The sequence below is a fragment of the Centropristis striata genome, chromosome 17 (assembly GCF_030273125.1).
Source record: "Centropristis striata isolate RG_2023a ecotype Rhode Island chromosome 17, C.striata_1.0, whole genome shotgun sequence".
In the NCBI taxonomy this organism is placed as follows: domain Eukaryota; kingdom Metazoa; phylum Chordata; class Actinopteri; order Perciformes; family Serranidae; genus Centropristis; species Centropristis striata.
Window position 1 is genome coordinate 15,126,074 of NC_081533.1, and position 12,594 is coordinate 15,138,667.

The window sequence follows — 12,594 nt, forward strand, 5'->3', positions numbered from 1 at the left end:
CTCAGATTCCCAAAAACAGAATTAATGAAATTCAGAATTCAGTGTGTTTTATTGTTTTGTATGAAATAGGACGTACAGTATGGAACAAACATTTCACAAAATGTATTTGTAGTCTTTTTAAAAAACAAATATTCCCTTTTTTTGTCATATTTTTTTATTTCTTAATAGGCAATAGTTTAACATACAAATATGGTTCAAGCAACACCATTTTAAATGTATAAAACAAACTACAACCCCAAGTGTTAATACTATCTACAGAAATGAAACTAGTCTTAAGTTGGAAAAAAGGAGGTTTTATTTTTTCAGAATATCACATATGATATACAGTATTTGAAATGATCAGAATTCAGAATGCCATGAAATAAATAAAGTAAATCCAACGGGTGGACAAGGTCCTGCATGGTTTTGTGGTTTTGGAAGGTGAAACATCCTAATAAGTGATCTGAGCGAGGAGTCCCTCCAGCTCTGGACGGGCCTTGAACCGCGCCTGGAAATCCTCCTTGGTGTGCTGAGAAGGAAACAGGAAGAGCACATTACTTATGTGGAGAAAAGGATCAGCAGAGGTGTCACATTTAACTTGTTTTTTAAACGTTTTTCACAAACTGACCATAGGCATATTTACCGCCTTTAAACTATATAGTCTCAAATAAAACAAACTGCACCAATATCGAAACAATTGGATCGAGGAGATGAGCGATGCGATCCTTTTTTTTCCCTTCTTCTGTTCAATCCAATCCACTTTATTTTTATAGCACATTTAAACAACAAAAACGTCTCAAAAGTGCTGTACATAGAATCAACAATAAAACAAATACTTCCATATAACAATCAGCAATAAATAATAAGTGTATAAATCTAAAATGATGCTATAAAAAAAACAATACAATCAAACAGATAGACATAGTAAAAATAAATAAAAGATTAATAGAAAGCAAACGAAATTTAGGTATTTCGTAGCCAAGTTAGCATCACCATGGGGTCTATTGAGAATTTGCCTACTGGATTTTTGAATTGGATTTTGGATCAAATTTGGAACAAACTCTGTGGTGAACACACGTTTCTGATGCTGGCGGGTTTTGTTCAGCAGGATAATCTTCACAACCACTTTTATGATGTTTGAAGCGTCAATGCAGCCGACAGAAGTAAAAAGCTAACGTTAAATGTCACTGCTGTTATGTTTCAAATGGTCTCAGACAAGCTAACCAGCATTTTTAACAAGCTAGCGAATCCATGATAAATTGTTTATTACCTAGTCTGCAAGAGCACTGAAAAAAACACGTCTAAAGGCTGTAGGGTGGACTAGTGTCCGGCATGATTAAGATTCAGTGTGCGTGTGCCAAAATGAATGAAACAGTGAATATGTTCTCTGGATTTAACCCATCCTTTTATGCACTCCTTTTAGGAGCAGTGGGCAGCACAATTCTGCGCCCGGGGAGCAGTGGGTGTGTTGGGGGCTCAAGGCTCATCAAGTCGAACCCTTCAGTTACAAGCCCGATTCCTAACCTCTAGGCCAAAGAGTGCCCAACGATGTTTAAAGTATATCATTATAACTTGTTGATGTTATACATGTGTTTTTTCTATTATCAGTTTATTACTTTCTAATAACTATGATATTTTAGGTGGAGGCTTTAAATAAGCCCATCTGGGTTTTCTGCCTCTCCCTGCACTTTACACAATATGTTATCTTTGTCATTTTATGTAATTCTAACTGTGCAAATAAAATAAACCTAAAAAACTTAAGTCCCCGAAAACCACTTTCGTCACATGTTATCAACCCTCCTTTTTGGACACAAAAGGACCTCAAAATTCACCAGTCTGTGATGCCATTCAACAAAACATTTCTCCAGCTTGTGTTAACCACAGACCAAGCCATTCAAAATCCTTATTGAGTTTGTGAAAAGAGACCCCAGGGTGCTAAAATGCTAACTTACTGCCTGGTTTAAGAACTCATTCCTGTCGGTTGACTTCAAAATGCTGCTAAGTGCAAAAAATACAGCATACCAGACTGTTAAAGCAAAGAAAGCCTAAACTATATTCATAGTAACAGACTACAGCCAATCAGTGGTTGCATTATGAATCAGTTTTGAAATTGGGGTCTTATTCACAATCACTATATCGCCAAAAGTATGTGGTTCGTTAGATTGTGGTTTGGGTTTCGCCTTTGACTTGAAACTGGAACTGTCTTAAAATAAGTCAGGTGAGCGTAACTTACCTGACTTAAATGAACAGAAACTATTAAGATATGTCATCAGGCTAACTCACCTCCTTCATAGAGAGCTGGATTCCCTCTGGTTGGTTCTTCAAAACAACCTCCATTAAAATGGGACACAGTGTGGTGTTCAGACTGCTCAACTGGACAAACAGAAAAAATAACACGATCAATGGACACGTCTTCAAACAAACACAAAGCGAGGGAGTTAAAACAGACAGGCGGGTCAGTCTTTTACCTGGACGACTCGCTTATGAGTCTTCAGGATGCAATCGACGTACATCTTGGTGCCTTTTTCTTGCATTAGCATGACCTCGGTGGTCTTGGTTGGCAAAGCATAGCTGCATGGGAAAATAACACAAAAAGAGACACATCAGGGATATGCATCCATACAATAAGAGATGATCTTTTGATACCTTTCTGTTTGAATGTATGAATTTCACCAATTTAAGGTCTGATGACTAAAATGTTGTAAATAAAGTGACTAAAAGTGTTTCTTGATTCTTCCATAGAGTTACAATCTGGTTAAGAATACAAGGCACTGGGGCGTTCCCGGTGGCACACCTGGTAGAGCGCATACCACAGAGGCCCAGTCCTTGTAAGCGGGCGGCCCGGGTTCGAATCCGGCTCGGAGCCCTTTCCCGCATGTCTCCCCCTTTCACTCTCAATATCTCTCTCTCAATAAAGCTACAAAATGCCCAAAAAAATATCTTTATAAAAAAGAATACAAGGCACTATTATTTTGCAATACATGCATCCTCTGGTAATAAATATATAAAAGGGTCAGTGACAAATAAGGGTTGGCAAGATGTCAAATGGTGTAACCACAAAAGAATGGTAAATATGAAATACTTTTTCCACCTACAGAGACTTAATTGGACTGTTTCATCTGGCCTCATGAGATAAAACCGCAGCCAACATAGACGTGTTGATGGATACAAACTTCTAGACCCAGGCAAATACTATGTCGATTTTTCCCTAAAAATCATTGTACATTAAGAAATTAGTCCCTCTCCATCATCACATATCATCACACTGTTAAAATAATCACCTATGTCATTTTTTGTCAAAATTGGGTTGTTTTTTTTCCTAAATCATCTCCTCATTGCCACCTATGGTAAAATCGCCTCCATCCTCAGTTGATCAGATCATGTGATTTTACCCCTTTAAGATAATGGCCTATGTCAAGTGTGTGACTTAAGTGTATTTATTATGCCTAAGTCAAAATAAAATGTGACTTAGGCAATTTTTGAACATGCCTTTGTGACTTAAGCAAGATATGGTAACACTTTATTTTGAAGGTGTCTACATAAGAGTGACATGAGCATGTCATAAACATGACATGACAAGTATCATGAGCATTAATGTTACTTCAAAGTGTCATTAATGTTCATGACACATCCCATGTCATGTTTATGACACACTCATGTCACTCTTATGTAGACACCTTCAAAATAAAGTGTTACCATATCTTGCTTAAGTCACAAAGGCATGTTCAAAAAAATTGCCTAAGTCATTTATTTCTCTTAAGTTACATCATTTACACACAGTGTTATTACTATGCCAATAGCCATCCTTTGTTACATCCTTTTGGAGTGAAATGATCAATAAATGTCATATGTTTCACTTTTGGTGAAGTTTTTTGTGTTTCCTGCAAAACTTGAAAAAATGACTCAGGTGATTATTTTAACAGGGTGACGATATGACCCATGAGAAGTCTGTGTGTGTTCAGGACATTTCACCTTTTGGGCATGAAGCTACAAAAAAAAAAAAAAACGGTGAACACAAGGCCACAAATTTAACAAAACAAGCGGACAAAGGTAATTCCGAAAAAAGAGTGAACTTTGGGCTTCACTTCTGTTTAGCCAGTGAGGAGGAGCCACCCGTCAATATTGTTCTTGTTCTCTTGCTAACAGGAAATAACAGGACATTAAACCTTAGTTACACAGAAACAATGACACGCGAACCTGCAAAATAAAAAGGGACACAGGGTGTTGTCTCCTCAGTGTTGTTCTGCCTTTTGGGATTTGTCTATCACTACTGACATCTGTATCTGTTTTTGATACTTGCAAAATAAACCCCGCACAAGGCTGTAATTCGAATCTACCTGGTCAAGTGTTTTTCTTTAAAGATTTTCTACAACATTGTCCACATGAAATAACCATTCAAAATAATAATAATAATAATAATAATAATAATAATTTGTAAAAAGTAAGTTTGTAGGAAAAAAAACAACAGAATCCACGCCGGATTCTAGTGTTATTAAAAAAACAACAACAAAGAAACTGTTGCACCTTTCTGAATATCCTCACCATTCTAACACTTTGATGCTGAGCAGGTTGCAGAGGTTGTGTATGTGCTGGGAGTAATACTCCACCAGCGTCATGTCGTAACCCGACACCGTCACGTTCAGACTCCCGTACGATGTGTCCGTCGCTTCAACGATCGGTTTCATCTTTTTCCCCTCCTTCTTTTTCTTTCGCTAAACACACAAACAAAAAAAAACAACCAATAAAGACATTTTTAACATTATTAAATATGTCATTTTATACCCTTTAGAGATACTTATATAGGCCAAGGCTGTCAAATCAAATCAAACTTTATTTATAAAGCGCTTTTAATACAATAAATGCAACACAAAGTGCTGTACAGAATATAAAAACAGAGATGCAACACTTAATCCCCCCACAAACACAAATACACACACACACTGACACCCACTCACACTACACAAACTATCACTGAATTAACATGTCACCTGCTTTAAAAAAAAAAGAAAATCTGCTCAAACATCGAAAAATAAATGTAATATTTTTGAAATGTAATAACTGAGGTAGTTTGCTTTGCGGTCCAGCAGAGGGTGCTATAGGGGGGAAAAATCACTTTGCCCTACAGGTAAACCAGTTTAATAAATAAGCTAAATGGATTTTGTTTTAATTCATAAAACTGTAAATTACACTTTGTTTGAACTGTTTGTATGCTTGAAGATCCTTCAGTTACTGATAGGCTGTAGAAGGTTGAGTGTTTTTTGGAAATAAAATGAGACAATCAAAAAAATCTAATCGTGTTTAGTCACCATAGAATAAAAAAAAACAAAAACAAGGCTTTTATTTGTCTAACTTTACTTGTTTGTTTGGGACTTTTGAGTGTCAGTTTAATGTGATTTTGCCTGATTTGAAGCATGATTACAAAAAAAACTACAAGGCTGATTTAAATAAATCCTAAGGATGTAACTTACTAAATTTTGGAGCAAATTGCGCCGTATATAGAAATAAAGTTTCACTTTGAGAGAAGGCATGTGCTGTCAGAATAATCAAGAAAAAACTGATTTTCTCTGCTCTTCTTATGGCTCAATTACTGGTAAACTACATGTTGTTAACACCAGATGAGGCATCTGTGCTGCATTCATGTGGTGTTGGAATAATTGGAAGAAATAGTTTCCCCGTTCACACTGCATGGCTCACATGATAAGTTTACTTTCAGCCTTGTTATCGCAGCAATACTGGCAACTGCTTTAAATGCATTGTTTAAATGCTCTGAGCAATAACAAAAAAGGCACACAAAAACATCGAAATAAGCCTTGTATTTAGTTAAGGAACTGTTGTTGTTGTTGTTTGTGTTTTAATGTCATTTTATGTAAATCTTTCTTAGGTGTATGTTTCTATGTTTTGGAACCCCTAAGAAGAATATTTTTGCATTACTATGTTAAAAGCTTTTTGAGTCTTTGAATTTTTTTTGTAATTTTTTATTTTGTTTGGAAAAGGTATTTACAAACAGACATCAGCACAAAAATACAAAATCGATGTTTTCCATAGACCTTTTCCATTTTTCCTTTTTTCCCCATCCATTTATGCATTAGGTCTGTGAGATTAAGAGTTTGTGTGGTAAAAGACAGTCCTCCTGCTCCTTCACGAGCCTCCATATTCAGAGTCTTTGAATTTTTAAATCTTTTATATTTAATTTGACTTCCCAACTTTGGAAATGGAACCATCCGAGGAGCAAGTGAATGCACCGCTAGCCTTGGCAGAAGTCTGTCCTCTCCAAGTACCATTCCAGTTATCTATGGTTATATTTAATGGGATTTTTTTTCAATGTTTATATGTGCAAATATATAAAACTAAAAGTCATTAAAAAAATGAATCAGTCGTTTCCTGTTTCACACAAATACTGTAATATGACAGCATGCAATTTACTTTAAGTATATATTTGCATGAGATCATTAGAATATGTTTGTAATAACTGAAATGTCTGGTAAATATGTAAAAACAGCTTTAGACATTATTTTTATCAAATAAATTAAAATAAAGTGACACATTAGAAAGTTATGTTTCCACAGTGGAAGATGGCGCCAATATGAATCATAAGCAATCAAATTGAAGCTTGAATGTGATGGCAAAATTTACAGTAGTAAGAAATTATATTTTTCCAAATATGTAGTCTGTCTCACCGGTGCTCTAGGTACTAGATATCTCCAGCTCCCAATCCCGTTGGTTGGCTTGGATCTGTGTTGTCTTATGTTTACGCAATCTGTGGAGGAAAAACTGACCATTAAAATACATATTCAGTATATTAATATGCTACACAATATAGCATTAATTATAATAGTAATAGTTCTATGGACCATGAATACAGTATTTTACATGTAGAGGACAATTTTTTTATTCATAGAAGTCTTTTAAAAACTTACCCCAAACAGGATGCTGGATGGATGGTGTGGCCCTTTAAATAAAAGCAAAAGTATAATTTATAAACATTATTATAAAGAGAGGATTCACATCATCCAAGTTAATTCAAGACCATTTTGGAAGACAAAAAATATTTATCAATCCATCCATCCATTTTCTTCCGCTTATCCGGGGCCGGGTCGCGGGGGCAGCAGGCTAAGCAGGGCATTCCAGGCCTCCCTCTCCCCAGCCACAACGTCCAGCTCCTCCTGGGAGACCCCGAGGCGTTCCCAGGCCAGGAGAGAGATATAATCCCTCCACCGTGTTCTGGGTCTTCCCCGGGGCCTCCTACCAGTTGGACGTGCCCGGAACTCCTCTAACGGGAGGCGCCCGGGAGGCATCCTTACCAGATGCCCAAACCACCTCAGCTGGCTCCTTTCAACGCGAAGGAGCAGCGTCTCTACTCCGAGCTCCCTCCGGATGTCTGAGCTCCTCACCCTATCTCTAAGGCTGAGCCCAGCCACCCTACGGAGGAAACTCATTTCAGCCGCTTGTATCCGCGACCTCATTCTTTCGGTCACTACCCAAAGCTCACGACCATAGGTGAGGGTTGGAACATAGATGGAGCGGTAAATCGAGAGCTTTGCCTTCAGGCTCAGCTCCTTCTTCACCACGACGGTCCGGTACAACGCCCACATCACTGCTGACGCCGCACCAAACGGCCTGTCCATCTCACGCTCCGTTCTACCCTCACTCGTGAACAAGACCTCGAGATACTTGAACTCCTTCGCTTGAGGCAGTACCTCTCCCCACCCAGAGGGGGCAGTCCACAGTTTATCAATTTTGACCAAAATGTTTTTTATTGTTAGTAAATAACTCATGCCATATGTTGGATAGATTGTTATATGTATGTATATGTATGTATATATATATATATATATATATATTAATATGCCAACAAATGTGCCAAGAATAATATAAAAATAAATTGAAGCATTAAATAATTGATTTAATCATCATTAAATATAACAAGTTCTCCATTATATTTTTGGATTTTTTTGTTATTTATTTAATTCATTTGGTAATAATATTTACATTTATTCATTATTTTTTTATTTACATTGATATGTTTATTCATTCATTTATTGATGTTAATACATTTAAAAGCAAATTTAAAATAAATGAATTCAATATTTATGAAATAAGGAAATATTCAGTAGGAAAGTGTTTGTTAAACTTTCAATTAAGTCCCTTATTTGTTCAAAGAAGTCAATTAAAACTTTTTTTTGTCACATTTGATAGATTAATTAATGTCTTAATTTATTTTTAATATTAAATCGCGACAATGTAATGGCATATACATTTTTTTCAGGAAAAAGAAAGAAAAACAAATGCTACAAAAATCATAAAAATAAAAAAAAAAGCTTGGCAGGGCAAGTCTGAAAACTCTTACTAAAATCTTTTTTTTAGATTGGACAAGAATAATTTTAAACCAGAGGTTCTATGGTTGCAAAGCAAAGACTTACCGGCATAATGTCAGAGCTTGATTCAACACAAACGCCTGTCGTACGACGGACACCTGCAATTGGACAAAACAGAACAACATCAGCTACAATATTTATAAAACACAGTGGCGGTTCTACACAGGAGCCTATCAGAATGTGTACATTGTATAATAGTTTAATTGTGCAATAAATGATTGTGTATATTAAAAAAAAATTAATTCTCCACTGTACTGCACTTTCAAAATAAAAGTCAAACGCACAAAAAAATTAGAAATGTCATTTTGGTACAAATATAATTATTAATGTTATTGTTGGTAAGTCTCATTGTTTCAATCAATGTATTTGTATCTTCCAAATAAACTTAAAAGAGATTTTTAAATAAGCTAAAATAAAGGTTTTGAATGCTTAAATATCATCTTTACCGTTATTTTATGTGCCCCTCTGATTAAACACTGGCCCCTCCTTGGCCCACACAGGAAAACTGGTCTAGAACCGCCACTGATAACAGAAATTATCATAACATATTACTAGTTTTAGACCTGGCTACGTTTATCCAGAAAAGATGGGCTACATGATATCAGGTGTGATATCCTCACAGTTAAAGTAATCACCTAAGTCATTTTTTGTCAAAATTGTTGTTGTTTTTTGCCTAAACCATCTCCTCATTGCCACCTATGGTAAAATCACCTACATCCTCAGTTGATCAGATCATGTGATTTTACTCCTTTAAGATAATGGCCTATGTCAAGTGTGTGACTTAAGCAGATTTATTTATGCCTAAGTCAAAATAATATGTGACTTAGGCAATTTTTTGAACATGCCTTTGTGACTTCAGCAAGATATGGTAACACTTTATTTTGAAGGTGTCTACATAAGAGTGACATGAGCGTGTCATAAACATGACATTGGATGTGTCATGAACATTAATGACACTTTGAAGTAACATTAATGCTCATGATACTGTCATGTTTCTGACAGGCTTGTGTCACTCTTATGTAGACTCCTTCAAAATAAAGTCTTACCATATCTTGCTTAAGTCACAAAGGCATGTTCAAAAAAATTGCCTAAGTCATTTATTTCTCTTAAGTTACATAATTTACACACAGTGTTATTACTATGCCAATAGCCATCCTTTGGTACATCCTTTTTGAGTGAAATGATCAATAAATGTCATATGTTACACTTTTGGTGAAGTTTTTTGTGTTTCCTGCAAAACTTGAAAAAATGAGTTAGGCGATTATTTTAACAGGGTGACGATGTTCAAATTCTTTTATTTTGTAAAGATGGGCTACATGATGTCAGGTGTGATATGGTCACTCCACCACCAACGTCTTTGCTAACTACTTTTTATGATGCTACATGTAATGTACATGTACATGTTAAAGGCTTAATTTGCCTTGAATGTCTAATGAATGTTATCGTAACATGCAAAAACACAGGAGTTGTCAGAAGCCGTGCTGTTAGTTGTCTTTGACCTCTGTACATCAGGCGCAGAGAAAACAGAAATAACGTTACCTTTCGAAAGATGACGTTCATTGTTTAACCCCTCCTCGTCCTCGTCCGACAGAAAACACTCGCCAGGTGTTGCGGTGTGGCTTAGCGACTTATTTTACACGTAATTACATTTAATAACATCCAAACACATGCACCGACTGAAGCGCTTACAGGAAACGAGTCCGTCCTCTTTTTATGTCCGTGCTGGTTAAACGCGCCAGAACAAACGTTCCGGGTGTAGATCATGTGATCAGTGACTGTGTGAGAGGTGAAATGGCGCAGAAAGGAGTTCAGCTGGACCGGGAGAGCTTCTCTTGTTCGATCTGTCTGGATCTACTGAAGGATCCGGTGAGTCTTAACTGTGGACACAACTACTGCATGAAGTGTATTAACAGCCACTGGGATGTAGAGGATCAGAAACCGGTCTACAGCTGCCCTCAGTGCAGGAAGATCTTCCCAACGAGGCCCAAACTGGAGAAAAACACCATGTTAGCAGAATTAGTGGAGCAGCTGAAGAAGACTGGCCTCCAAGCTGCTCCTGCTGACCACTGCTATGCTGGACCTGAAGATGTGGCCTGTGATTTCTGCAGCGGGAGAAAACTGAAAGCTCAGAAGTCCTGTCTCGTCTGTTTGGCGTCATACTGTGAGCTACACCTCCAGCCTCATTATGAATCACAGAGATTTAAGAAACACAAGCTGGTGGAGCCCTCCGAGAAGCTGCAGGAGAACATCTGCTCTCGTCACGATGAGGTGATGAAGATGTTCTGCCGGACCGATCGGCAGTCTATCTGTTATCTCTGCTCTGTGGACCAACATAAAGGCCACGACACGGTCTCAGCTGCAGCAGAAAGGAGCGAGAGGCAGAAAGAGCTGGAGGTGAGTCGACTCAACATCCAGCAGAGAATCCAGGACAGAGAGAAAGATGTGAAGCTGCTTCAACAGGAGCTGGAGGCCATCAATCGCTCTGCTGATGAAGCAGTGGAGGACAGTGAGAAGATGTTCACTGAGCTGATCCGTCTCATGCAGAAAAGAAGCTCTGAGGTGAAGCGGCAGGTCAGATCCCAGCAGGAAACTGAAGTGAGTGGAGTCAAAGAGGTGGAGGAGAAGCTGCAGCAGGAGATCAGAGAGCTGAAGAGGAAAGATGCTGAACTGAAGAAGCTCTCAAACACAGAGGACCACAACCAGTTTCTCCACAGCTACCCCTCACTGTCAGCACTCAGCCCGTCTACATCCAGCATCCAGATCCGTCCTCGCCGCCGCTTTGACCACGTGACAGCGGTCGTGTCACGAGTCAGAGACGAACTGGAGGACGTCCTGAGAGACAAATGGACAGACGTCTCACTGACTGAAGTGGATGTTTTACTGCCGGCAGCAGAACCAAAGACCAGAGCTGAGTTCTTACAGTATTCACGAGAAATCACTCTGGATCCAAACACAGCATACACAAAGCTGGTATTATCTGGAGGGAACAGGAAAGTTACAGTAATGAGTCAAAAACAGTCTTATCCTAATCATCCAGACAGATTCACTTACTGGTTGCAGGTCCTGAGTAGAGAGAGTCTGACTGGACGTTGTTACTGGGAGGTGGAGCGGAGCGGGTCAAGAGTTCATGTAGCAGTCTCATACAAGAACATCAGCAGAGCAGGGAGCTCAGATGACTGCAAGTTTGGATCTAATAACAAATCTTGGCTGTTAGATTGTTTCAATAACAGTTATAACTTTCGGCACAACAAAGTTGAAACTCCCCTCTCAGGTCCTTGGTCCTCCAGAGTGGGAGTGTACCTGGATCACAGTGCAGGTATTCTGTCCTTCTACAGCGCCTCTGAAACCATGACCCTCCTCCACAGAGTCCAGACCACGTTCACTCAGCCGCTCCACGCTGGAGTTCGTCTTTATAGTATGTATGTTGGAGACTCTGTTGAGTTCTGTAAACTGAAATAATCAGAAGTGATGTAAAGAGCAGCAGGTTAAACTCTTCAGATTTCAGGTTAAATTTAAATGTTGTTCTTCTTTCAGACTGGTGGAAAGAGAACATGTTTCTTTAACTTCACTTTGTTTATTTGCGTCTGTAGATTTCTCCTAAATTCACCAAAAGTTAACGTTAGATAACGCCTCATTTACATATTTAAACAGAAAACTTGTAACACAAACAATAATTGTGTTTGTGTTTTCAGTTTTGAAAAAAAAAATGTTATTATCTTTTCTTTAGATTTTTATGTAAAATTACAAATAAAAAATAGGCCTGCAAGCACTTTCAGTGCTCGATCCCTAATAACGTTTACTGTTGTTGTTATTATTTTAAGGATACAATTAAGACATCCATAGATATGTATTTAGATTTATAAGTGTGTGTGAAGATATGTTTTCTATTCTATTTGTCTGTATATTTTATTTTATATACATCTACATATCTGTTTATTTCATTCATGGTTGGGTTTAGTATTTTTCCCTTTATAAATATTTTCTCATATGTTATGTTGTGGCAGCATAGGGGTGCTTTTTTCTTCTCAAATGAAACGCTTAAAAAGTAGTTTTAACTTCACTTCACTGCTGTTTTGAAGTAAATGCTGTCAAACAAGGATGCTGTCGGCCCAGTGACAACATCAGATTTCTTTTTTGTTTTGTTCAGCAATTTAAGTAAAACTAAGGTGAAATGATGTCTGATCATTTTTCAAAGCAGAGTTAACAATATTAAATATTTTATTTTCCTTTTTCTTTTAAC

General features: G+C 37.6%; 2 protein-coding genes across 2 annotated transcripts; one reads left to right on the forward strand and one right to left on the reverse strand.

Moving 5' to 3' along the window:
* Positions 1-277: 277 nt before the first annotated feature.
* mrpl48 (mitochondrial ribosomal protein L48) lies at positions 278-10,070 on the reverse strand. Its single transcript, XM_059354854.1, has 8 exons — positions 9,894-10,070; positions 8,400-8,452; positions 6,897-6,928; positions 6,657-6,736; positions 4,522-4,691; positions 2,448-2,550; positions 2,263-2,352; positions 278-508 (listed from the first exon to the last, which is right to left on the reverse strand). The coding sequence occupies exons 1-8, from the start codon at positions 9,912-9,914 to the stop codon at positions 431-433; spliced, it is 627 nt and encodes a 208-aa protein (XP_059210837.1). The 5' UTR covers positions 9,915-10,070; the 3' UTR covers positions 278-430.
* A 75-nt stretch (positions 10,071-10,145) lies between these two features.
* LOC131989583 (tripartite motif-containing protein 16-like) lies at positions 10,146-12,546 on the forward strand. Its single transcript, XM_059354852.1, has one exon. The coding sequence runs from the start codon at positions 10,146-10,148 to the stop codon at positions 11,811-11,813; it is 1,668 nt and encodes a 555-aa protein (XP_059210835.1). The 3' UTR covers positions 11,814-12,546.
* The last annotated feature ends 48 nt before the right edge of the window (positions 12,547-12,594 follow it).